Source organism: Camelus dromedarius, chromosome 8 (genome assembly GCF_036321535.1).
Source record: "Camelus dromedarius isolate mCamDro1 chromosome 8, mCamDro1.pat, whole genome shotgun sequence".
Taxonomy (NCBI): Eukaryota; Metazoa; Chordata; class Mammalia; order Artiodactyla; family Camelidae; genus Camelus; species Camelus dromedarius.
The window spans coordinates 32,075,113-32,101,545 of NC_087443.1; the positions used below are offsets into that span (position 1 = coordinate 32,075,113).

The 26,433-nt window shown below is 55.4% G+C and overlaps 2 protein-coding genes across 3 annotated transcripts in view; both read left to right on the forward strand.

Annotated features, from left to right (window-relative positions):
* Positions 1 to 342, forward strand: part of ASCC1 (activating signal cointegrator 1 complex subunit 1) — an 87,685-nt gene extending 87,343 nt beyond the window's left edge. The window contains exon 11 of the transcript XR_004139607.2: positions 211 to 342. The gene's annotated coding sequence lies outside the window, so the exon portion shown is untranslated. The remainder of the gene's footprint in view (positions 1 to 210) is intronic.
* On the forward strand, positions 283 to 26,433 carry SPOCK2 (SPARC (osteonectin), cwcv and kazal like domains proteoglycan 2). Of its 2 annotated transcripts, XM_010984190.3 has the most exons (11): positions 283 to 703; positions 14,435 to 14,443; positions 14,813 to 14,858; positions 15,118 to 15,232; positions 16,594 to 16,708; positions 18,159 to 18,273; positions 18,697 to 18,816; positions 19,295 to 19,513; positions 21,060 to 21,122; positions 22,459 to 22,596; positions 22,712 to 26,433. In XM_010984190.3, exons 1-11 carry the CDS (start codon positions 509 to 511, stop codon positions 22,855 to 22,857), a joined length of 1,281 nt encoding a protein of 426 aa, XP_010982492.1. In that variant the 5' UTR covers positions 283 to 508; the 3' UTR covers positions 22,858 to 26,433. The 2 variants fall into 2 exon arrangements, with proteins under 2 accessions (XP_010982492.1, XP_031316957.1); XM_031461097.2 differs by lacking the exon at positions 14,435 to 14,443 and having other exon boundaries at positions 284 to 703.

Consider the following 26,433-nt stretch of genomic DNA (forward strand, 5'->3'; position numbering starts at 1 on the left):
TGAGGAGACCTGAGGCCCTTCTTGCTCTCCACCCTTGGAGGGAAAGCAGGGACATCTCAGGATCAGGATTCCTTGGTTTGCAGCTCCCTAAGTGCTGGGCTGGACTGGGCTGGGCTCTGCGGCGGCGGCTGGCTGGCATTTGGCACTCTGAACTAGCACTTCCCTTTGAAATCTACCCCCCTCCTTTTTTTTTTTTTTTCTTCAAACCAGGTATGATGATGTCAAACGTGATGCTGATGCTACAGTTACAGACACGGCCCCTGCTGGCGCAGCCTCACTGATTCTCTCTTCCTCTCCACGTCCAGCCCTGGGCTTTTTCAGACAAGTGCATCTCCTAACCAGGTCACATTTCAGCCGCGACCCACTATCCGTCTGTCACCGGAATCAGACCGCAGGAGGAAGGCTGAGGAAGACAACGGCATTTGCTTCGCCAACTGCTGGGTGGGAAGAAGGACATTAAAATACTGCAGAAGTCAAGACCCCCTCCCCAGGTCAAACCCAGACCACGATGCGCGCTCCGGGCTGCGGGCGGCTGGCGCTGCCGCTGCCGCTGCTGCTCCTCGCCGCAGCCGCCCTGGCCGAAGGCAACGCCAAAGGGCTCAAGGAGGGCGAGACCCCCGGCAATTTCATGGAGGACGAGCAATGGCTGTCGTCCATCTCGCAGTACAGCGGCAAGATCAAGCACTGGAACCGCTTCCGAGACGTGAGTATGCAGGGACGCGAGGGCCGGGGTGGGGGTTTGGGGAGTGAGCTTTGTAGCAGAGACCCCGGGGCTGGGAGCAGCGGCTGCACGTCGCAGTTACAGGCTCCCGCAGCCCAGCGGGCTAATAATTGCACACAGAGTAAACAACGCGCACCCATCTTTCCCTGTGTTCCCCCTTCCCTCGGCCCGGGAGCTGGCAGGCTTAGGACCCACAGTCCCACACCCGCCTTAGGCGAGTCCCGGCAAGGAGTTGTTCAGCGGGCGCGCGCTAACCACAGGGTCTCCGGTTCAGGCTGGGTGTGGAGACGGGTGCGGGATGCAAGAGTGGTGCGGGATGCAAGGGGGTGCAGGGAGGGTGGAGCGGGGGCCCTGGCTTGAGCTGGGCCTCCGACCTACTCCCCTTCTGTTTTTGGGGGGTGTACCACCCCTAGGTGTGCCCGCGACTGGGTAGATGCTGCAGGCTTCACATACGGGCCATTGCAGAAGGGACAGGTCTGGGTGGGGCCGGCGGGGAAGGTAGCATCGTCTTCCGCTTGCCCTCTGTTCCCATCTTGGGCTTTGGGGGAGGGGAAACAGAAGGGGACAGAGCCTGTGGTTGGTGTTGGCGGGGGCGGAGGGGGGAGCCTAGCAATCCTCATAAGGCGGGATGGTGAAAGGCGTGTCCGGGATGAGGGGCGGGTGAAGGCAGTGAAAATACCAGAGGCCACCTCTGGGTGGCCGCCAGGGCCAGGTCTAGGGTCCCCTTGCAGAGGGACGCGAGGACGAAGGGAAGCTGGTTTTCCAGGACCCACCTTTCATGGGGCTGCGCAGCCCAGAAGAGGGGGCGCAACTCCAGAGGGAAGACTCTGTAGCCCAGTGGACCTGAAAAGCAGAGGGGAGAGCCCCGAAGCTGGGTCTGGGAACCCCTCGTGGACGCCCACCGGAACCCCGGCTTAACCTTGGGCCGAACTTTGCAGGGTGGGGGATGGGGAGGCGGCTGCGGAGGAGCCGGCGGCGCTGCAGCACTTTGTTTACGGGCACCTGTAGATCAGAAGGGAAACCGAAGGCTGCTGTGTTCCCAGTAGGGGAAGTAGGAGTTGGGAGGGCAGAGGGCGTGGCTGGGACCCAGAGAAGAGGGGCGGGGTGGGGGTGTGAGGTGGGGGATGGGCCCGGATGCTCTGGAGGAGAGGAATGCTGGTACCTGTCCCCAGAGAGCCTCTTCTGCGACCCCAATTCTTGCTCCACATTCCCCAGATACTCTCACGGACCCACCTAGCATAACACAGCTACATCGTGACCTTTCTTATCTTGTCTTAAATTGTGTACTTCCAGAAGTTACTTAGCAATGTTAAAACACACATGCCTCATACGATACCCAGCCAAATGATGGAAAGAGGCAGAAATACGCATCTTTTTGTTACCGTGAGACAAGTGACTCGTTATCTCCAGAGTCAAACTTGTAGGTTGTAATTCATCAGAAAGGCTTGCGTTCTACCTGGTTCTCAGGCCTCAGTGGCCTGGGCCTCAGGGTGGGTGGTTTGCCCCACCCCATGGCTGGTCCAGCAAGGCTTTTCCTGAGTCCCCTGCAGGCCCAGCACAGATTAACTGCAGTCTCCTGCCGCTGCCTGGGAAGCAGCCCGGCCACAGCAGTGAGGGGGCGACAGCAGGCCAGCCCATCCAGAATCCATGTGTCACTGGTCCAGGCCTCCCTCTGACTTGCTGGCTGTTGGATCTTCCAGAATGGACTGGTGAAGGTCAGAGGGAAAAGAAATGCTTAATCAGAAGAGTAAAAGTTTAAAAAGAAACGATTCCTCTCTGTCTCCCTTCATCCACCTATTTCCAATAGCCTACTCTGTGGGTGAGGATAAATGACCGACTACTTGACCCCCTGGCACAGAGCTGCCCACCTGTCTTCCTGTATTGGTGCCAGTCACTTCCCCTTTCCTCCATGCTTAGAAGAAAGGCTCTAGATTGAAATCCTGCAGGACTTTCCCCATAAGATTCATGGAAACTTCAGGGCACGGATTGGTTTGAATGGCCTCAGGCTCTTATAAGGGAGATTTATTCTAAAACCCCATTTAAAGTAGCCCTGTGGGAGAACAGGTTCAGGGAGAGAAGGAAGACAAGGAAGGCTGGGCAGGGGGTCCTGGCTCTGGGGATCCTTTGGCAGCTTCTGCAGAAATGCAGGAGACTGCTAGCTCAGAGCCACTGCATTGATGACTCCAGGGGTGCCTCTGTGCAAATGGCGCCCCCTGGAGTTGTGCAGTGCACAGACTACACAGGGACTGTGCCAGGACTGCAGGCATTTCTTATCCCTCCCTTGTTAGTAGAGGCCCCACTTCCCACCCTAGGGACTGAAGGCCCTCTCTTTGGGCACAGTAGCAATGGGCTTTACGTACATTTTATCAGACAGGCTTTCTTGAAAATATGCTCCTTGGCTCCTGGAAAGAGAGATAGGAGTTTCTTTTGAACCTCTAAGGTATTGCCAGGTTGAACCTAAATCTTGTTGATAATCAATCACAAAGTGGTGGAGGGCCCCCACTTTGGGTGGAAGGGAGGTAAGCAGGAAGAGTGGAATATTTTGGGGGAATAGGACCAAGGAGTTAGTAGCGTGGGAGAGAAAAATGTCTCATTAAATGGTGTGGACCGAATTGCTGGGGGGAGATGGAGGGAGTGACATCGAAAGGGTCAGGAGAACGAAGAAGGGAAGGAAAGCGTGGGCCGTTGCTCCAGCTTGGAATTGGTCTGAGCTGGTTAGCAGGGACTTCAGCTTAGCATTCTTTCTCTGAGCGCTAGGATTACTGGGGAGGTAGGGGCCTGTCAAGGATTTATCGGCAGAGTAATCCTCCCCTCCAGTGGGCGCAGGGCTCTCACATGTGTGTGGATAGATCTCTTCTAATGCCTGGTGCCTTGCTGCTGGGGAGGAGGGAATTTCAAGTCAGAGGAGATGGGGATCTGGCTGTGTCCTGTGCTGGGCAGGCCTGGAATTTTTGGAGCCCTGCTCTTCGGTGCATCCATCTCCAGATTCACTCCCTGAGGAAGTGGGTGGGATTTTACTGCAGTCTTTGGAACAAAGCATCCAGGTCCTCCTAGAAATGGACACTTGAGAGGAGACAGGTCCATTACACAGCATCCAAGAGCTAGCTGGGCAGCACTGACTGTTCTTTTTCTTCTTGGCTTTTCTCTGCTTTATACTCCATTTCTATTAAATTTTAATTATGTTTATGAGTGTCTAGCACAGTGCTTGGCACCTGGGAGGCACACAGTTAATAAATGTGGAATCACTGGTTGCAGTGAGTGCTTACCTCTGTCTGTCCCTGTGGTCAGCATTCTATACGTGCTGCCTCTTGTGCCCCACAATGATCTGTGAGGTAGTTATCATTACTTTAGAGTCCATCCCTGTTTGGTTGAAGAAACAGAGGCACAAGCTGAGTATCTCATCCACAGTAAAATAGCTAGTAAGCGGCAGAGCTGGGATTTGAATCCAGGTCATCTAACTCAACTTTGCTTTTCAAAGAAATCTAGGCTAACCCTCAGTGGAAATGGAAAGAAACAGTCTACCCTGGCTTGTGCCCTGTGAGCTTAAGGATGTCCTGGGCAGGAGCAGTACCTCCTAGGAGGGTGGACCAGGCTCTCAGTGTCTTTGGGAGCCTGCCACCAGCCTGCTCCATACCTCTCGGCTTAGCGACTCTCCAGAGGCAGCTGTCCACCCAAGAGAGGCAGGAGCGCAGGGTGCTGGGAGAGCTCTGGTCTGGAAGTTGGGAGATCTGGGTTCAGGTTCTGACCCTGCACTGCATGGCCATGTGATGCCAGGTACATCACATGACCTCTCTGAACTTCAGTTTCAGTCTAGAAGATGGAAACAGTTGTATAAACATGAAGGCATCTTGTGGGAGGGCTGGAGGGCATCCATTTCAGGCAATACCCTCCAGCCCCCTAGAAAAACTACCAGATGTATCAGCCTCTCTGGGACTAGTCCACACCATGCATCCGTCTCCATGAGAACGACATCGATGTATGTTCACTAATTCACTCACTCACTGCAGATCTGAACACCAAGTAGGCCAGTAGCAAGTTTCAGCCACAAATATAGCCAATAAGGGGCTCACTTGTTACCATCCCACCCTTCCCCCTCCCCTCCACACCTAAACCAGTGCAGGTGTGGGAATGAGTTTCACAGATGTTTGCGGGTAAGTGTGGGTGTGTAAGAAGAACCCCAGAACGGATCAGAATGGATTCCATCTTTGGGGTTTGGGGATGGGAGGCTGGGTCCTGGCCTCCTCCTCCACCCTGGTTGCAAACCCTCTCCCACACTGGAGGGGCTGGCATCGCCCACAGTGGTATCAGCACAGTGAGGGACTCTTGTACGCCCAGCGGGGCTCTGAGCCTTGGGAAGAGAGCGAGAGAAGGGCCCTCTTCACCTAGAGAGGCTGTTTTATGCTTCTCTTGGCGTCCGGGCTGTCTGAAGAGGATGGCCAGCCGTCACCACCTCCTCCATTCTGTAGAAGGTCAGAAAGCTGTTGGAGGAGTAGAAGAGCTCTAGCCTGCCTCAAACCCTAAGGCCCAGGGCATGCCTTCTTGGGGGAGCCACGTCACGTTTCTGGCCCTTGATCTCCCCCTTGGTTTAATGGACAGTCCTTATCAGTCTGTGACTCCAGGCAGATGGCACTGAGGCCCATCAATAGCTCCTCCACCTGCACAACATACCTCACCCACCCGACCCCACCCCTGCCACAGGCTGGACAGCAAGGCTTTGGGTTTAGGGAAGGGATATTCTTTGTCCTCTTGAGGAAGTATCTATGACTATATTAGGGTAGGGTATGTATTAACTAGAGACTAAGAAACATGGGAAATGAGGCCTGGTGGCAGCCTGGGGCCAACACCAAGCCGGGGATGGGCACTGCTGCTGTATGTTTCCCTGCAGGTGTAATGTGGGTCTTCTTAGGTCTGTACACAAAGAAAATATGTCTAATCTTGGTGGGCAGAACCAGGCCCAGCTGCAAGCTGTAGGGTGATATGATTTTCACAATGACCCAGCCTCTGACCCCCTTCCTTGGGGCTCCTGCAACAGTTTTTGGCCATAAACTCATTTGGCACATATTGGTGCTGCTCGTGGCATTGCTTACACCATGGGCTTGCATCTCAAGAGTCCTCCTGTTGGTATTTTAAATATGTGTTTATCACGTTCCTCCCAAGGCAAGTCCCTGAAGGCAGGGTCTGGGGACAGACTGCTTTGTGACCTTACCAGCCCATCCTCAGAGCATTGCATGGGGTTTATGTGCACATAGTAGGTGCTCAGTATAAAGTATGTGCTGTGGGATGTGAGAGCCAGAAAAGATCTTAACTACCCTGTCCTCTGAGCACCTCCCTCTTTTCTCCAGGAAGCAGCACTGTGGGCTTAGGTGGCAGAGGGCAAAGGGGGAGCTGGGGCTCTGGGCTGAGCCATGCTGGTTATTTGGGGACCTTGAGACATTGGGACAATCACGACTAGAACCCCAGCACCCTGACTCTCCAATGATTCATTTGTAGGATAAGGGAATGAATGATGCTGTGAAGGAAGATTGTCCCCTAGGCCTCCCTGTTCTCCCCTGTGTCTGTGGGCCTGGACTTGGCTGCAGCCACCCTCCCCTTTTTGCCTAGGAGTAGGGGGCTCAGAGTTTCCCCCCACTTCAGTGGGCCCACAGAGAAGGCCGCCCCTCCATCAGACCTGCAGGTAGGTGAGCTCCCTCAGGTGGAGACCAGGTTCCCTGAGGCAGGGCATCCTGTCCCTGCAACTCTCGTCCCCAGCATCTGAGAAGAGGTCAGGGCTGCACATAGCAGGAAAGATGAGCCAGGCCTGGCCGGTATCTTACTCCTGCTTAGTTAGATGCAACCTGCTGACTCCTTCCCTGATCCCTTTTCCCTTGCTCAGGTCAGAGGAGGTGGAAGAGTCTGAACTTAATCAGGCTCCTTTTCCCTCTTGTCAAAGTCTCAGTTTGGGAGAGTTGGGAGGGCCATCTGTGGAGCCTCAGGAGCATTTGGCACTAAGCACTGAGCCCCCACATTTTATAGGTAATGAAACAGATCAGACATCTGAGAACCCCTCTCCCCTCACGGCCTCATGCTCTTTCACTATCCCGTGCCTGGGTTTCCTCAGCTCCAGTCTCTGGCCCTCCTCAGAAATCCCTGAGATTTAAATCTTACCCCCGACTCACGCTCCAGAAAGGGAACGGAGGTCCTGAAGCAGCTCAGAACAGAACTCCAAGCCCCCTCTCCCCTGTACCTCTTCCCTGTTCTCTGCCTTCTACGGCCCCCTGGAGCTGCCGCCTGGACCAGAAACCCAGGGACTGGGGTCATGGCCTGAGGTGCCCCAAGCGGTGGAGACAGAATCTGGGGTTGGGGGTGTTGGCGTGGGCATATGTGAGGCCAGGTAGAGCTCCTGGCATGCAGAGAGTGGTAAGCACATTTTTATCCTCCAAGGAAATTCCTCTGAGGGGAGAGGAGGTGGGAGGTGGGGAGTCTGCCAGATACCTGTCTCCGTCTGTTTGTCCAGGCATCACACAGCCTCAGCCGCGCCCTCTGAGAGAGGGGCAAATATGTAGTGACTGCCTCCCCTCCCAGCCTCCTCTGCGCCTTCTGCCTGGGCCTGTGATGGGGGTGTCAGGCCTCAGCTGAGAAGGAGCCAGGAGGCCCATTCTTCACCCTTCCTCATTCCTTTCTGGGTCCCTCCCTTTGTGCTCCCCAGCTGTTTGCAGGGAGGGGCAGGAGGAGCCCCCGGTCACAAGCTCCCCCGCTCCTGGGCCTTCTCGGGGGGCTGGGTTCTCTCAGAGTTCCCTTCGCCTAAGGAATGAGGCAAAAATATTGCCAGCTACAGGGCCTTTCATGGGTCGAGGGAGGCCCGGCCCACTTCCATTTCTACAGGTTCTTGGTCTATTGAAAAATGAAGAAATGCCATAACAGGGTTACAAAAGTTGTGGTTTTGTGGGGAGGGTATATAGCTCAGTGGCAGAGCGCATGCCTTGCATGCTTGAGGTCCTAGGTTCAATTCCCCAGTACCTCCATTAAATAAATAAATAAAACTAATTACTCCCCTCCCCACTAAGAAAAAAACCAAAAAACTTTTTTAAGTTGTGGTTTCTTTAAAGTCTCATGATGAACATCTTTCGGTACTGTCCAGGTGCCTCTGGCTGTAGATCCTCATTTGGAGATGACATCAAAAGTCTGCACTCGAGGCCCCTGGTGACTGTGAGACCTGGAAGTGCCTCCTGCCCACCTTGTTTCCCAGGCTCCCACCGTGTGTGCCAAAGAACCCGGCCTTATTGGTCCTGTTTTGTGGCTTTTGAATGTAGACAGCTTCACAGTTTACAAAGTGCTCTTACAGTCTCACAGCCATTACCACACCGGGGCCTTCCAGGGAGGAGGGCAAAGGAGGGGGGGTCCAGCAAGGGCAAGGCTCTTGTTAGCAGTCAGAGGCCAGGCCAAGCGAATACCCAGTGCCCTGATTCCACGTTGGGTTTGGGGCAGGGGTGTCAGCCTCCCCCTCACCTGTGCTGTAAAGAGGTAAATGGAGATTTGCCCAGGTGATTTCTAGCCCTGGGGTGCTGCTCTTTTGCTTGATTCACTGCTGCATACCATCCTCCCCAACCAGGTGGAGAGGCTGGGAGAGATTGGGTTAATTCAAGCTGTGAAGTGAGCTGGTGATTTGGGTGCTAATTAAAATGACAGGAAGTAAACAGCCCTTGGAAACACCCAGCATGTGCCCCCTAAGCCTGGCTAGGCCTGCGCACTCACCACCATCTCTCCCCCAGCTTGGCACAGTGGGCCCTGTCTCCATGGCAACGGGGCTGAGCTGCTGAGATCAAAGCGGGAGATGGGTTAGCTCCAAACCAGCCGAACCAGGGGCATGTGAAAGGGGTTCTGGAAAATGCTTGGAGAAGGGCGGGTCCCCAGGTGTCTTCTCCCACCACTGCCAATCCCTCTGCTCTGGCTGCAGGACCCCCTGCCTGGGGGTTGGAGCAGAGCTGGTGTGGTGGGAGAAACCACCCATGGGCTGAGATTGGGCTTCCTGGGCCCAGCCCCTGGCTTGGAACTTTCTTTATCTGCTATTTACAGAGCAATACAGAATCCTGGTTAGGAGCACAGTTCGGGAATCTCAGTTCTGGGGGTGCCAGTACTCTTTTGTTGTGCTTTTTGATGTGTGATCCTGCATAAATCACTTAACCTCTCCAGGCAATTTTATCACCTGAGAAATGGGATAATAATAGTAATTTTTCTCTTAAATTGTTATGAAGATTCCAACGAGCGAGTGGGTATAAAGTGCTTAGCATAATGCCTCCCACATGGTAACTGCTGAGAAGATGTTAGCTATTATTAGGGTACTTTTACTCTCTGCCAGGTGCTTGGCACAGACAGGTGTACTTTGTATGGTCTGTACCTACAAGGAACTGGTCATCTAAATTAGGCAGGAGCAATGGCATTGCTTGGTGTAACCAGAGAAATAATAAACTTCTACCAGATGCAGTCCACCTGAAGAAAAGCTAGATATGGGGTGGGGTTAGGGAAGACAGTGCCTGAGCCAGGTTTTGAAAGATGAATAGAAGTTCGGGGGCTGGATGCAAACACAAGTTCCCAAGACGGGAGAAGGCTGTGCCAAAGTCTGGCCAGGCTGAAACATCTGCTGGAAGGGCATGGGGCTGGACTAGCCAGGAACAGATCAAAAGAAGGTGGATTTTCTTCTGTAGGTGACCGGGAACCAGTGAGGGTTTAAAAAATATATTTATTTTTTTCACCTTCATTACATAATACATGTTCATTATAGAAATTTTGGAAACTTGGGAAAAGGCAGAAAGATGCTGAAATTCTCTGTATTCCTCTCCCCCAGAGGAAACTACTGTTAACATTTTGGTACAAATCCTTTTTACCTAGTCACCTTCAAACATTTTTTTTTTTTTCAAAATGAAAGCAAGTTGTATATTCAGTGAAGGATTTTAAGCAGGGAGAAACATGATCAGGATTATGTTCTAGAAAGATCCCTGTGGCTGCAGGGTATGGAAGACGGTCGGGGGCAGGGAGAGCTCAGAGGAGATGCTGCAGTAATTGAGGCAGGGTTGGCAGGGTGGGACCAGTGGTCGTGGTGAGGGGAGGGCAGGCCAGAGGGACAGTAGGAGGTGGACAGGACTTGGCTTGATGTCATAAACTAGAGGAGGGTGGATTGATGTGCGCTCCAAAGGAAAAGGCCTGGAGTTGGAAATCAGGAGTCGGGTTCCAGCAAGCGGGCCTGAGTATCTGCCTTGTGTGAGTTGCTCTCAGAGGGTGGAGAATAGCAGCTCCTTTTCCTCCCTGAGGCCCTATGTGAAAGGTGAAGCAGCCAGAGAAGATAAAAGCATTAGACACGGGAGGCAGAACTGGAAGGACCTTACACCTGAGAGCTGTCGCTGTGGGCTCACTCAGCTGCCTGCCTACAAGCACCAGGGGTGCCCTGGGAGCCGCCGCCCAGTGGGCTCAGGTGGTGCTTGGACGGTGGAGGGTTTAAAAAGCTCTACCCGCGGTTCCAATGTGCAGCCATTGCTGAGAGGCACCCACAGGACACAGAAGAGGACGTGTCACCCCAGGAGGGCAGGTGACTTGCTGAGGACACACAGTGAACCAAGTTTAGGGCAGACTCCAGGTTGCAGTTCTTCTCTGCCTGTTCCCCTGGCTCCTCCCAGTTCAAGACTGTTCCTCATAGAGGGTTGTGTCGGGAATGGGAGTCCTGGCCTGGCTCCTCATCTGTCTTGGGACCTTTGGCCTGTTGCCCTGCCTCTCTGAGCCTCAGGTTTCTCATTTTTTGTGGGGCTGATCCTGTCTGTCTTGCCCAATTTACACAAGTGGGAGAATAAAAGGAAGACAGACATATGTGAAGAGGACTTAATTTAAAACATCACGAAATACATGCCATGGTGCACTTGTACATCCCTAATCCCTTCCCACGTGCCTGCCCTGTGCTGAGCACCACTGGGTGCAGGGCTGGTCATGGTTCGTTCTACTAACAAGGTAAAATAGATGGCTCTTCCTTTGCCTAGAACTTTGGATCTCGGCCTATGGCCCGTCTCCCCTCCGACCTGACCCTGGCCCCAGAGTACTGGAGATGGGCCCTTCCAAATCCCTCTTACTCAGGGAGGGACAGGGTTAACTGGCAGCAGAGCCAGGGCAGAACTTGGCCTCCTGTTTCCTTAGAAGACCCTGGTGCCTTTATCAGACCGTTTCTCACAATTGCTAATGAGCCCACTTGGGTGCCATAAATAGACACCACTGTGTTGAAAGGCATTACTCACACTTGCCAACAAACACCTCTTTTTCAGCTTATAGATGGACCAACCCACAGCTGACCTGGGGGCTCCTCAGTGTGTCCCTGGGCTGCGCCCCCAGAGCAGCCATTCCAATGCCACCCACAGGACTTCCTCATCATGCCCTGCCCCCCACCGAGACCCCTTGGTGGCCACTCCTCTCACACCTTCCCTGGTCTCTGCTCTCTGGGTGGTGGCCTCTTCCTTCTGCACTTGCAGGGGCTCCTCATGTGGCCTCTCCCTGCCCATTTCCTGCCCCTCCAGCATTTTCTCCACCTGAAGTCTCTGGTCTCTTCTTCTGCCACAACAGCCTCCGTTTGAGTACTTTGTGGACACCAGGCACCCCTCACACACCCTCTCCTTTAATCTCCAGGTGGTCCCGGGACATAGCTGCTGAGCTCCTTCAGGCCAAGGTCTTGCCTCGGGTGTGCTGGCAGCCAGGCGCGGGCTTCTGTGTGACTCCAGGGCCCTCTCTCCTCCTCATCCCGCTCTCTGGCCGGCTGCTCCCATTCTTCTGGGATCCAGAACCACTTAGGATTCCCCCAGCCTCAGCCACCACACTGGAGACAAGGAGCTTAGCTAAAACCCAGGGCGATGCTTGTATACAGAAGGGGCTCCGTCCCTGTATCCCAAACCAGGGGAAGGAGTCTGACCCTCAAGCGGATGGAGATGGCTCTTTCCCACCAGGGCTCTAACAGGCAGCCGGATGGTGAAAGCCCCTTCCTTAGAGCCCTCTCTTCCCTCTCCCCACTTCCACCTGGATTTCTAGTCAGAAGTTCTTGGTATTGACCTTTGAGAACCTGCTTTGCACTGAGTCCCAAAGGCTTCTGCTCCCAGCTTTGTTGGAGGTTAAGGCAGGGCCGGAGTGTGGGAGCGAGTGAGCAGGCATCGAGGCCCTCCCTGCTCCAGTTCAGGTGTAGGGGGTCCGGGGGCACAGAGACCTTGTTGGCTGAGGGAAGGTGACTCACACCAGCCACTTCCCCCATCCTCTTCACAGCCTCACGCCCACTCCCCTCCCAGAGAATAATGAAGCTGATGGGGAGACCCCAACTCAATGGAGACCAGTTCCTACTTTTGCCCCAACCTTGTAACCCTGGGCTCTGCCACTTGGTCACTCTCAGCCTCGTTTCCCATCTGTGGTGGAGTGGACACCAGGGAACAGACCCCTCCACCCTGACGAGTTCCTGGAGAAGAAGGGCTGGGTCAGAGCTGCTGCTTTTGGCCCTGGCAAACGAAAGAAATGGTGCCTGGGTTCCCTGTCAGCTGCCCTGCGGTCTCCTTAGAAGCTGACCCAGGGGCTCAAGAAGGCTCTGGCCATGCCCTCTGGAATCGGGTAGGTGCCTGAGCCAGGAGCCTGGGCTGGTCTGTCCAGTGCCCAGAGGGCTGCCCAGGCCAGGTTCCCCAGAAGTCCCACCTGTGGGCTTCCTCCTGCCTGCTCCTGGGCCCAAGGACTGCGGGACACTTGGCTGCTTGGACATGTATGTGGGGGCAGGTGTGGGCAGAGTGAAGGGGGAGAGGGAGAAAGAGAGAGGAGAGAAGGGGAGGTGGACAAATAGATGCTCAGAGACACACGTGAAAGCAAGACAGAGACAGCAGAGGCCTTGCCAGCCAGGCCCTCACAGGGAGATGTCCGCTGGTCTCTTGCCCTCCCCACTTCCTTCCCATCCCACCTGGGCCTCTCTCTGAGGAAGAGGCAGGAAGGCCAAGCCAAGGGAGAGCCCTGGCCTCCACGTTTGAAACGAGGCTGCTCTCAGAAGTGGCCTTTGTTACTTCATTTGTAGATAAAAAGCATCTGGCATTGGGTGAACTGCCTTGAAGTATCCTTTCCTACAAACACCCAGCACACACTGTTGCTCCACATGTGTGCGTGTGTGCAGAGGCTCACAGACGAGGACACACATACCTGCACACATACGAGCTCTAGGGCACAGGCCTGTGAGCGTGCACATGTGCACCGAAGGCCCAGTGGACTGCACACACGTGTGCAGAAGCACACACTCAAGTGCACACCTGACCACAGCATGCTCTACCTGGGTGTGATGCCAACTGCCTGCTCAGCCTGGCCCCTTTCTGGCCTCTGCCCAGGAGGCAATGTTGATAAGTGCTCTTACCCCTGCCTGTTCCTCTGATGCTTGTCAACTTTTGGGGGACACATCAGAGACCTCAGAGCCCTGTGGGTGCCCTCCTTTGTGCTGCCCCCATTGGGGTGCCCTCTGGCGCAGGAGCCCCATGCCTCTTCCCCTGACCTGACAGGGATCTGGCCCCTTCCCCACAGTGGGGCCTTTGCCCCCATCTAGCACAGCACTGATCCTTGGATGGGACTCAGGATGGGGGGAGCAGCTGCCCGTGGCTCCTCCTGTCCCCTGCCCCCTGGTGCCTGGAGCCCCATCCAGAGGAGGCCAGCAGCTGTCTCCTGGGCACTGCTTCCTCCAGTCCTGAGAAGCTCCCTGCCACCGTGCCTGCTGGAGCTGCCACCAGGAACTCCTTGGGAGCTGTTTGCTGGTTTTCACCAGCTGTCTTTGCCCCACAGGGGAAAGTAGGGAAACTGGAATGAGCTGGGGTTTGTGCAGTGAGCTAGGCTAGGTGGGAGCTGCTCGGCCTCTGACCACTGTGGGGTCCACAGGCCCAGGGGAGGAAGAGAGGTCTGTGCTGGGCTTTGGGAGACCGGGGTTCTGAGGTGGTGGGACCTGGGTCAGATCATTTCTTGTCTCTGGGCTTCCCGGCCTCTCCTGCACACAGAGGGGCCTGGGACACATGACATCAGAGGACTTTCTTAGGACCGTCTGAGTCTGAGGATTTGGAGCTGGATGGTGGTAACTGAGGAAGCCATTGGGAGGGGCTCTAGCTCCTCTATCTCTCAGGGCACCATCTGAGCTCTGCAGGAAAGTCACACCTTGAGTGAAAAATAGTCCTCATGCAGCCCAGAGGAGAGGTCTTTCCTGCCTCACTCTCACAGTAGGCAGGTGTCAGGGGAGGAAACTGCCAAGGGAGGACCCTGGCCAGGGGAGAGAGTGGCATTTCTGGAACAACGAGGGCCCAGGCATGAGAATCACTGTTCCCAGGATGTGTGGGCCCCTCAGACATCCGTCCTGATGGTAGAAGTGGGGCTGGGCCATTGGGACCAGCTTCAGAGCCTCCAGTAGAGGGATGGGCCTCACTCTCAAAGCCATGGGTCTCACCTCTACTGCTCCTAGGGCCAGCCCTGAGTGGGCCCAGATCTGAAGCTGTCTGTAGTAAAGACATAGGAATACTGCCCTCCAATTGGAGGCCATAGAGGTCAGAGAACTGTGGCCATTAAAGACCATTGCCCACTGTCCAATCACATGATGTGGCCTCAGGAGCTCTGGGACCATGTGGTCTGAGGGTGGGCCTCACACTGAAATCCTCATCTCTCCCTCTCTCCTCCTGCTCCATTGCCTGTGGTCTGCTGCTGCTTCCCGATCCCCAGGAGGTGGAGGTGAGTACTGCCTGGGGCTCCACTGCTTATGTATCTGCAGCTGCACACCCTACTCCCTTTCTCCCTCTGCAGCCTCACCCTGATTTCTCCTTCCCTGAAGTATCCTGCATGGGAGGGGCATGGGGGATAAGAAACTTACGGGAGAAGCTGGAAGGGATTCTGGACATTGGTTTAGGGGGTTAGATTCTGGGGGAGGGAGCTGGCAGGGCCTGGGTGGACAGGAGTCATCTGGGAAGCCACAAGGATGATGGCAATTAGCATGTGGCAGCAGTGAGCCAGCTATCTCTTCTGTTGGTCCTGGAGCTGAAGTTCAGCTCTAGGATGTAAATCTTAGCCCTTCCCTTCTCCCTCACCCACTCTGTCCTCTAGGATGACTACATCAAGAGCTGGGAGGACAATCAACAAGGAGATGAAGGTAACCTGCCCCTCCCAGATAGGGGAAGATGACTGACACCCTTGAGGACTTGAGACCAGAGGGCAAGTCCTGACTGTGGCCTTGGAGGCTCCTTGGGGAGCCAGGCCCTGATAGGGGTGGGACTTCTGAGCTTAGGAACTCTGGTTACCAATGGCTGCTGGAGAGAGGGGCTTTCCAGCTGAGAAGTGGGGCTGGGGGTTCCTGGGCTCTCTGGCACTGGTTCCCAGGTGACTTGTGTCCTCACCCTGTGTCCCTACAGCCCTGGACACCACCAAGGACCCCTGCCAGAAGGTGAAGTGCAGCCGTCACAAGGTGTGCATCGCCCAGGGCTACCAGCGGGCCATGTGCATCAGCCGCAAGAAGCTAGAGCACAGGTGAGGGCCTTGGGTGATCATACGAATGTGTATTATCTCACACAGTTTCTGAAGGCCAGGAATCAGACATGGTTCTATTGGACCGGTTCTGTTGGACTGGTTCTGGCTCAAAGACTGTCAGGAGGTTATAGTTAACATGCTGGCTGAGACTGCATCATCTGAAGGCTGGACTGGGGCTGGAGGATTCACTTCTGAGCCCACTCCCTTGGCTGTTGGCCCTAGTCAAGTGGACCTCTTCATAAGGATGCTTGAGTGTCCTCACAACATGGCAGCTCGTTTCCTGTAAGGTGAGTCATCCAAGGAAGAGAGATCAAGAAGAAAGCCACAATGTCATTTATGACATCCCAGAAGTCATGCATTGTTACTTCTGCCACTTCTGTTTGTTAGGAGTGAGTCATAAGTACTGCCACACTCTAGGGGAGGGGAATTAGGCTCCATCTGTTGAAGGGAGGAGAGTCAAAGAATCTGTGGACATCATTCAAAACCACTACACTGTATGAGATTAGTCACCAAATTGTGGGACACAGGGCAATGCACATCTCTTTGGGCCTTGGTGTCCATATCCATAAGACAAATAGCTTGGTCCAGATAGTTTGAGGTTCCTTCCAGCTCTGCCATGGAACGACCTCATGAAATATTTAAGGTTGTAGCTTCTGAGGCTCTCAGAGGAGGGAAGGCGTGAGGGGCATTTGAGGCCTTAGCTCCAGCCCAAGGACAAGACCCTCCCTGACTCCACGACTCCTGGGGAATCATAGAATCAGAGACCAGAGTATCGGGGTTGCAATCTTAGATGCCTGTAGGGGCCTGACAGGTAATGGAAATGCATGAAGGGAGCTTGGTGGCAGACCACTCTGGTGAGCCAAGGCCCTGGGGAAAGTCAGGACCAGGACTTCCATATCTTCCATTTCACCTAGGCCAGGAATCCAGGTTTTTATGTGAACTCTTCCATTTTGCAAATGTTGGTGAATAACCCAGTTAAAAACAAACCTCCTGGTGGTCAAACAAAATGAATCTACAGGACACATGTGGCTGGCAGGCTGGCAGTTTGCAACCTCATTTGGTCTGACCCCTTATGCCAGTGTGACGCCATTCCAGCTGAACCTGGAGTTGCAGCCTGAAAGCTCAGCTGGAAAGGGGAAGCTGGGGTCTGTACTCTGCCCTGGGGCTTCTACCCTTATGAGCTAGGGGAGGATCTGGCTGGGGTGATGGGAGGGTGGTCAGGGACAGGGAGGCAGCTGCATCTTCCATAGCTCTGCAACAACGGCTTCTTGTTGGAACCAATCTTCTGAACCCTCCCTTCCCTTATCCCTCTCTCATTTTTGCCTCCATCCCTGTGCTCTTCCATCTTGCTCCTCCTGTAGGATCAAGCAGCCTGCCCTGAAACTCCATGGAAACAAAGACACCGTGTGTAAGCCCTGTCACATGGCCCAGCTCGCCTCGGTCTGCGGCTCTGATGGCCACACTTACAGCTCGGTGGTGAGGAGCCCTGCCCCAGGTGGGGTGGGTGGGGTACACCTGAAGCTACCAGGAGCTCAGCCAGGCCTTCTGTGGGGCTCCCGGTGCTGACGTGGGGTCAGCGCACTCAGTGTGGTCCACCACACTAGGGGCACTGAGCCTTGGGCTGGGCTGCCCAAGAGTCTGAGCCAGACCCTGCCCTGACCTTGGGCAGGTGCAGTGGCGGGCAGGGCCTGGAAGAGGCAAGTAACTGTAAGTCAGAGTAAGTGAGGTTCATGAAAGTACCGAGGGCAGTGGAAGGAAGGAGCTCTGCCGTCCAGGTGTTGGGGGTTGAAATCTTTCCATGGGCGGATTGCCACGTGGAAAGGGTACTTCACCAGCAAGTACCAGGCATTCTGGGGCAGGAGGAAGTTAATTCTCCATGAGATGATGATGTGGGAGGAAACAGTGGTTGGGGGAACAAATACCCAGTTTATGGGATTTTGGTGAGGGTTAAATGAGACAGTATTTGTGAAAGCATTGTATAAACTTTAAAGTACCATGGAAATGCAGGGACTGATTGTGAAAGCTTCTCCTAGAAGTGAGGAGTTGCTCTGTGTTTGGAGGGCATGGACTGTTAGCTGGGGTTGGGTTCCGAGGCTTAGGAACCCTTTTGGGGTGGGATACAGATTTAAGAGTCACCGCAGTGGGTGATGGTTGAAGTTGGGGAGGGGATGAGGTCACCCTGGGAGAAGAGAGGGAGAGAGAATAAGCAGGGAGGAGGCAGGGTGGAGGGGAATTGCAGCGAAGGCAGGCAGAGCTGATAGAGGAAGAAGGAGAGCCCTATGTCACACCACACCAAGGGCAAAGCGAGGTTTGGGCAGGAGGCTGTGGTCTGAGGGTCCTGGCGCTGCTCAGTGGGGAGGTGAAGGTTATGGGGAGGTCTGGCATCCATCCCAGCCGCATGGCCTTGACTGAGTCACTGGGCCTCCCTGAGCTTCTGTGTTCTCTGCTGAGCATGAGAAACACAATTCCTCCCTCACAGAGCTGTCGGGGACCAGGTGAGATGATGTAAAATGCCATGATGACCCACTTCTTATAAGCAGTCATCCCACGGGGAGAAACCAGATGAGACCGGGGAAAATGCTCTGAAGGCAAGGGACAGATGAGCCCCTCTCGGAAACTGACTAACAGCTGCAGCAGAGTGTTTTTTCAGTAAAGGCCAAGGAATTAGCGGACGTTCAATAGCCAGTAGCTGTTTGTTATCAGGAGAGCTGCGGAGGTGACTGGGAAGGCCATGAAGGGAGGGGCCTGTTGCCCCTGACCTCTGTGCACCCGTGGCCTCCAGAGGGACTAGGATGGCCCCTCCGGGCTGTTCATGGGTCTGTCCCTGCAGTCTCCAACGGGGAAGGCAGATGTGGCTGCGGGGTGGGCTGGAGGGTACCCCCAGCAGTGCCTCACGTCCCCCAGCCCAACCTTCCTTGTCATGCAGTGTAAGCTGGAGCAGCAGGCGTGCCTGAGCAGCAAGCAGCTGACGGTGAGATGCGAGGGCCCCTGCCCCTGCCCTACAGAGCAGGCCGCCACCTCCACCGCCGATGGCAAACCAGGTAATGATGGCAAACCAGGTAGCGAGTGCTGGGCCACAGCCAGGCTGGGAGTGGGGGGCGGCTCACCTCCAGGGCCCCTGGGGCACTCCCTGCAGGGCCCTGGGATGATACGAGAGGTCTGCAGCACGAAGGAAGTGGCAGCAACAGGGACAGGCCTGAGAAACCTGTGGGGCTGTAGGTCTGGTTTACACAGGTCAGGAGGGCTCAGGCCTCATCACAGGGAGCCCTTACTGTGTGTTTTCAGTGCTGGGGAGTGAGGTGGAAGAGGAAGATGGGAGAGCCTCTGATTTCCAACTCTCCTCTGGCGTCCTTGACTACCACCCAGCCCCCTGGCCTGTAGGGCAGCAGCACCCCAAGCTGGGACCATGCTTACTGCTTCACCCCACCTTCATCCTCCACCCCTTTCTCCTGTTCTGCCTGCAGAGACGTGCACGGGTCAGGACCTGGCTGACCTGGGGGATCGGCTGCGGGATTGGTTCCAGCTCCTTCATGAGAACTCCAAGCAGAACGGTTCAGCCAGCAGCGGGGCCAGCCCACCCAGTGGTACAGGAGCTGATGGCTCTGTCTGGGAGGAGGGCGGGAGATGGGGAGACAGGTGTGCATTGGGGCCACCTAGCTGCACTGAGAACACCCACCTTTTGCTCCCTCCTGCTAGACTCTGAGCCCCTCAAAGAGCTTAAACCACAGAACAAAAGAAGGTGGGCATCAGCCAGACAGGAGAGATTCAAATTAGCCCATGGAAAGAGCTTCTTAAAATGGGTGGAAGGAAGCTAAACCCTGAACTGGGTAGCTAAGGGAGGGTAAAGAATTATTTTCCCTCAAGGGCTTTCTAAACAGGGTTTTGACTGGTTTGGATGCAGTCTATGCAGAGGCAGAGGGATGGGCCTTCAGCCATGGTTAGATTCTGAGCTGCTCTGACCCTGAACAGAGGGCTGGGGCTGATGGAGAGGTGGAGGGATGGATGGACAGAGAGATGGAGCTGTTTACCTTGAGCAGGTCTGAACTGCAGCCTTCTCCCTAGGGCTGGACAAGAGCCTGGGAGCCAGCTGCAAGGACTCCATCGGCTGGATGTTCTCCAAGCTGGACACCAGTGCCGACCTCTTCCTGGACCAGATGGAACTGGCTGCCATCAACCTGGACAAGTATGAGGTCTGCATCCGCCCCTTCTTCAACTCCTGCGACACCTACAAGGACGGCCGTGTCTCCACCGCTGAGTGGTGCTTCTGCTTCTGGAGGGAGAGTGAGTGTGCCCCTTCCCCAGCCCCAGTCCAGCTCTGCTGTGTAGGCCCTGCCCCTCGCTCCAGGCTCTCTTTGGGAGTCGGGGTGGCTCCTTCTTGGCTACCTTCTCAGGCCCAGGACTCCTCCAGCGCCCCCTACTTCCTGCACTCTCTCAGAACCTCATCTGCTGGAGCCCAGGGAAACCAGCACTTGAACTCCCTTGCTCGGCAGGCAACAGCGTGGATTTTGTAGGTTCTGAAGTGTATGCGCTTTCAGAGGCCTTCTTTAAGGAAGGGTATTAAAAACTACAAATGTAGAGAGTGGATATAGCTCAGCAGTAGAGCATATGCTTAGCATACATGAGTTCCTGAATTCAATCCCCAGTACTTCCATTAAAAAAAAAAAAAAAAAGAAACTGCAAATGTAACATTTCGAGGGCCCCTTGGCAGGCTCAGAAGGGGCTGAGGGATCCTGAAGCTGAAGCTACCTTGGCTTCTCAATGTTTCCACTTTGGGGCCCATCTCACAGTATTTGCCCCAAATATGTGACTATGTAGGTGATCTTTAGCCTTAGAGATATGGTGTCATTCGCCAGCTTTGTATATCCTGAACTAGAGTGGGACTTGTGCTTAGAGATCACCTAGGCCAAGTGGTAACTACCGTCGATGGGGAACTGAGGGGTCAGCTGACCAGCCCGGCCCGGAGGTGCTCTGCCTCTGGTGTTTGGCCTGGTTCCAGCTGTGGCCGTGTTGGGGGAGAGTCACAGCACCTGTGGCTCGAGGCTGAGGCCTCTGCTAGGGCTCCGCCACATGCTGGTCTGGGGCCCTGGGCAGGCAACTGAATCTTTCCAAGTTCAGTTTCTTCATCTGAACTGGGAGATAACAAGACTTCAGAGACAGTTGTGAGGATAAAGTGAGAACATCTGGGTGCAGAGCAGTAAATCACAAATCCCTCTGCACAGATCTTCTGTGCTATCTGCACAGCCCCAGTGCTTTTACTTCCCAGCCCTTTGAAGCACGTTCTGTCCATTCTGTACAGCAGCCTTCTCGGGCAGGAGGCTGGGAACTGATCTCATTTTGCAATCTGCCAGGGCTCCCTCTGGGAAGAGCTCGGGGACTTCTCAAGGTCACAGACAAGTTAGATTTGGCTGCCAGTTATTTTCAGGCTCCCGTCTAATGTTCCCTCTAGTCTTACTTTTCCTCCAGGGCCTCTCACCCTGGAGAATCTGTGCCTTCACCCCACCTTCTCTTCTGAATCCTGTTTACTCATCCCATGAGTTCCTGACACCCTCAGAGAGCCCTGGGCTTCTTGGCAACTTCAGCCCATCCCACAGCCATGTAACAGCCTCCCCCAATCGGACCCTGGGTGTTCTTATCCCTGTGTCACTTTGGGGGACCTTAGAAGGGTCAGTGCATCCCACCACCCCTGTGGGGCAGCCCTGTGTCAGAGCCCAGGAATTTTCATTGTGCACAGCCCCCTGCCTGGATTTCTAAGCCTTGTGGTAGCACTCAGGGAGTCTTCCCAGCACCATGGGACGGCCCTCATCAGAGACTGCTTCTCTTCCCTCAGAGCCTCCCTGCCTGGCGGAGCTGGAGCGCATCCAGATCCAGGAAGCGGCCAAGAAGAAGCCAGGTGAGGGGGCTGGGCTGGGCTCAGAAGGGGAGGCAGGTGCCTCAGTGTTCCTCTGAGGCCTGGAGGTTCCAGTCCCTGGGTATCATGGAAGATGCTGAGCCCAAGAAGGCCCCGGCCTGGGAAGACAGGAGAGGGAAACCCTCTTCTTGTTTTTAGCCAGTAGGCCAAGGTCTTCCAACTGGCCCCTCAAAAAGTGTATTTTAATTTTGTGCCTAATTTTGTGCCTGTTCCTGCCGGGGCTGGAGGTGGGGCTACAGAAGGTTCCTAGACCCCTCCATTCAATTCAGTTCAGCAGGGATGTATGCAAAGCTCGAAGGAGCCCCACCCCACCAGCAGATACTCATGTTTTCAAGCAAACTCTTGCGTGCCAGCCCTGGAGAGAGAACAGCCAATCCAGCCCAGGTCAGAACCGATGGGCAGGAGAGACTTGATCCCTGGCCTCATAAAGCATGCAGGCTACTTGGGGAAACACAACACACCAGTTGACAGACCAGAAAGACAGAGTGACCAGTTGTGGCTTGTGTACTCATGATGCTGAAGGAGAGCACAGTGGACAGAAGCCAGCCTGGGGGTCACAGAGGTCTAAGGGCTCATAGCTCCTGAGTGCAGCTTGGCATTTAACGGGGCGATGAGACCATTGCACCTGAAACCAGACACTGGAACCTCCTGCAAAGCCATATGGACCGAGAGCCCAGTGGCCTGTAGGGGCTGGCATTAGTGCCACTTCTGCCAGGAAGCCAGGATCTTCCTCCTGGCTGCAGCCCTGTCTGGTCTGCATTCCTGGCGCACACAGCGTACGTGCTGGGCCTAGGGCGCCCGTCCTGTGGTGCCGGGTGTTATCATTTTTACATATCTCAGCCCCCACCCCCAAGTAGGCAGAGTCTATCTCTAGAGCTCCAAAGTGGAGATGTCAGCAGACACCTTTGAGTGGACAGAGGAGCAGCTGCTCCGAGGCCTGAGGGAAAGTGGATGGGCCCTGAAGGCAGGTCAGAATCAGAGGGCTGGGAGGAGAAGCCTGGGCGTTGTGGACAGGGGTCAGCCAGGCAGAGGAGTGGCCGTAACACCGAGGGCTCCCAGCACGATGAGGTCAGACTGGCTATCCCATAGGACTTGGGAACCGTGGGGATGGATGGGAGCCCTCAAGGGGGCTGAGCAGGTGGTTTTCTTGTTTCCGGTGGGTCGAGCTGAAAGAAATGCTGGCATCCAGCCCTGGACATCTGGACTTTTTGGGTGGTTATTACCTGGACTGGCTGGGCTCTGGTGGGTTCTGGGCCCCTGTGCACCCCAGGCTCCACCCCAAAGCCCTGCTCTGAACCCTCGGGCCTGCCCCATTCAGGAGTCTTCATCCCAAGCTGCGATGAGGACGGCTACTACCGGAAGATGCAGTGTGACCAGAGCAGCGGCGACTGCTGGTGTGTGGACCAGCTGGGCCTGGAGCTGACCGGCACCCGCATGCACGGGAGCCCCGACTGTGGTAAGGGCCAGCAGCAGCGAGGGCCTAGCTAGGGCCTCGAGGCGGGATTCCCTGCTGGTGGGGGTGAGGCAGCCAGCAGGGTCCTAACCTGCCCCTTGGCTTGTCCCCCTCACAGACGACATCGTGGGCTTCTCAGGGGACTTCGGGAGCGGTGTCGGCTGGGAGGACGAGGAAGAGAAGGAGACGGAGGAAGCAGGCGAGGAGGCGGAGGAGGAGGAGGGCGAGGCAGGCGAGGCGGATGACGGAGGCTACATCTGGTAGAGGGCCCGTGGGCACCGTGGCAGGCCAGGGTGCCAACGGCCGGGGGATGGGCCAGCAGAGACCTGGACAGAAGCAGGCAGCTTACGAATGGATTGGGAAAATACAGTTGGAAGGACCTGGCTCTACCAGAGAGGACTGGATGTGTGAGTGTGTGTGCGTGTGAGTGTGTGTGTGCGTGGCATGCACTGACCAACGTGTCCTTGGTCCACACATTGGCTTCCTTGTAGTTTTCTCTCCATTTGTTGATTTTAAAACACATTCACACTCATACACACACAGCAAGGTCAAAACTGATTAAGTGAGATGCCCCCTGCCAGCCCCGCAGCCCCATCCAGTCCTGCCCTGACGCCTTGGGATCCCTTGTCCTGATTTGCTACCCTCGCCTCAGCCAGCCCTGTCTTCTCTGGCCCCTGCCCTTCTCCCTCCCTCTTCTGGAGTCAAGCTCTGGCCTGTGAAATGAGTCCCCATGGCAGAAGGGAGGGAGGGTAGGGGAGCTGTCTGCTGGCTGATTTGGTTGTGATGTCCCCCCCCCCCGGGCTCAGACTAAATGAGCCAGGACACCCACCTTAGAGAGCCCTTTCCCTTTGCTGGACTCTAACTCAAGCCAGTGTGAGCACAGGTGGCTGGGAAGGAGCTGGGGGTGGAAAGTGAGAGTCAGGGCAGGGGATGGCCTTGCCAAGCTGTTGGGAGAGGAGCGTAGGGCGGTGGGCGGTGATGGGGAGAAGGGGTCAGCTTGGCAAGGAGAGTCTGCTTTTGTAGATCCAGGCAGAGCTCTTGGGTGTGGAGTCAGGGCAGCCCTGAACGTCAGACCCTGGAACAGCTCTGGCTCCCAGGTGGGGGCCTGGCCTGGACAGTTCTGTGGAGGCAGCAGGCAGTTGTGATGCAGGTGAGGTCCGCCTGGCCCTGTGAGGGCCACACCTGCCCCCATACCCCTTGCTGGGGTCCCCTGGCCCATTCCAGGAGCCCAGGATCAGAAAGCAAGGTCTTAGCCAGTAATGTGTGTGTGTGCACGCACCTCCTCTGCGACCCCTTAATAAGTGCTCCTTTCCCATCCAGACCAACCAAAAGCATCCCTGAGACCCTGTGAAGGAGTGGTGGGGAGCTGCAGCCTTCTGCCCTCGGAGACCATGACATTTCCCTACCTCTCCTCCTCAGGACAGGCCATTTCCAGCCCCACTCCTCCCAGCCCCTGGGCTCTCCCTCTGTCCCCTCTGAGGGTCCCCTAGGGCCACTCTGGCGGAGGGGCTTCTCCAAGTTGAGGTGTTTGGGGTTGTGAAAAGTCAGAGGGAACAGGTCTGAGGCAACCAGAATCTGAGGCCACACCTCACTGGTCCCCCAAATCTCCTTACCAGGCAGGAGCCAGGGTGGATGAGAAGACACCCCATGGGTTTTTTTTTTTTAAACTCTATCCAGTTCTCCCTGTTGAAATCAAAATTTCTTAGCCTTTGGTAAAGAATTTCTTACCTGGATTTGGGCCTCTGATGACCTTCATTGTGTGGTGAGCACAGTGCATGCATGTGTGTGTGTGTGTGTGTGTATGTGTGTGTGTGTGTACATGTGTGTGAGCCTAGGGACCATCCCTGGGCACCTGGCATGTGAGGAGGGGCACTCTGTGTGCTGGGTGGTGGCAGGTGTGGGGTCCTGGGCAAGCACCCCAGCCCGGCTCCGTGGCTTCTGCAGAGTCCGCTGCTTCTGTTGGACTTTATGGAAGAACTTCACCCATCCACCTCTTGACTCCACCCTGGAATCAACATCTTCCAAGTCCTCCCTTGGGGGAAATAACGAAACTCCAGTTAGCCCCATGAACCGCTTCTCATTCTGCAGCACAGTTCTGGTCATTAAGGTGTCGCAATGTTCCAGATCCCCCGCGTCCCGTCTGCCCTCTCCCCACTCCGTCCTCCCACCCCCTCCTCCCTCTGGTCCCCGGCTCAGTTCAGGGAAACACCAACGGTCCACGTCAGCCCTCTGCTCTCTGAGCAGCCTCTCCTCTCAGAGCTACTTGAAACTTCCTGCTCTTGCTAGGATTGGAGTCTGTCTGTCTCTTCCCTCTGCCCTGGCTCAGACTTCTGGAACTGTCCCCTGGGGCAGCACTGGGGCTGCTGGGGTGTTCTGGGGTGGGGAGGAGTAGAGAAGGAGGCGTGGCCTTCTCCTTTCGCTGCCACCCTCCCCTTCTGGGGTCACATGTCCCCTCTGTGTCCCTGGGTCTTCTGGTCGTGCACGTTTTTATGACCTTGTAAATATGTTTGTAGAAAGAAAGCAAAAGCGCGAAACTAGACCCCGGTGGGACTCAGGGGTCCAGCCTTGCCCTGTCTCTGAAGCCCCTACGCTGCTTTTCACTCCACTCTCGGGGACTGAGGCCCCCCAAAGCCAGACCAAGTAGCTTGTGCCCAGTGGACTGAAGGCCTCCGAGTGACTTGGCAGACCAACTGCAGGTTTCCTCTTGAGCCAGGTTGCAAGGTGGTCCCTCCTTAGCTCCTCAGACGTGTGCCCCCTGACCAAGCTGCCTGCCACCCAGTCCCTCCCATGTCCCTGTACTCGGTGTCCTCTCTCTGTCCTGTCCCCACTCCCCTGCTTTAGGCAGGCAGCGGAATTCAGGCCCTGTGGAAAGAGCTCAACTGAATTTTCAAAGAAGTTTCTTGCCTGGCCCCGGAGCTGCCCTTGGCTGCCCCAGACGTGCTTGCACGTGGGTCTGGGAGGGACAGGTGCGTCTCAGATAGGGGAGGTTAGAGTTGGAGCGAACACATGTGCCTTGGGAGACCACTCAGAAAGGGTTCAGGGGCAATGAGGGAGGAGGTGTGGGAGCTCAGGAAGGAGGAGGAGGGAGGCCACGCTGATGAGAGCATGAGGGGGTGTTGGCCCCCTGGGGCTGTGACCACATGTGGCCAGTGGTCACACTTCCTTCCTCGCACCAGCCTGCCTGCCCACTCAGCCTCTCATGAGCTCCATCTGCTTTCAGCTTCACCTCTGAGTAGGTGGGGATCCATTGGGATCAACATGGGAACCCTCCATTTCACCCCAGCCTCACTCTCAGCCCTTGGGGAGAATGATGGCTAATCCACTGACCCCTGGCGTCGTCCTGAGGCTGTGGGCTGGCAAGGGTCAAAGGGAAGAGACACTGGGGTTGCAGAAGGAGACTCGAGACATCCAAGGAAGTCCCAAGCAGAGCAAATTGCTTTATAGCCTGAAGCCTACTTAAACTGTGTTATGTGCAATAACTGAGCTTAGAGTTAAGAATTGTGTTCAAGTGCTTGGATTTCCGTCTGTATATTTAAGTGCTGAAATCGTATCTCTCAGTAATTTTAGATGTCTTTTAAAAAAAATCGAAAAACAAAGTGTTAGACCGTGTCTGTGCATTGATGGGCACTCTAGCGTCCTGTGGGTCACCCCACCCTCTCTCTCTCCCCTGTGCCCCCCTTCCCCTCACCCCCAACCCCGCCTCCACTTGGGGACCCCGCCTCGTGTTGTCTTTATCTGCCTATTAACTCAGCCTAAGGAAACAAGTACACTTCACACATGCATAAAGGAAATCAAATGTTATTTTTAAGAAAACGGAAAATAAAAACTTTATAAACACCA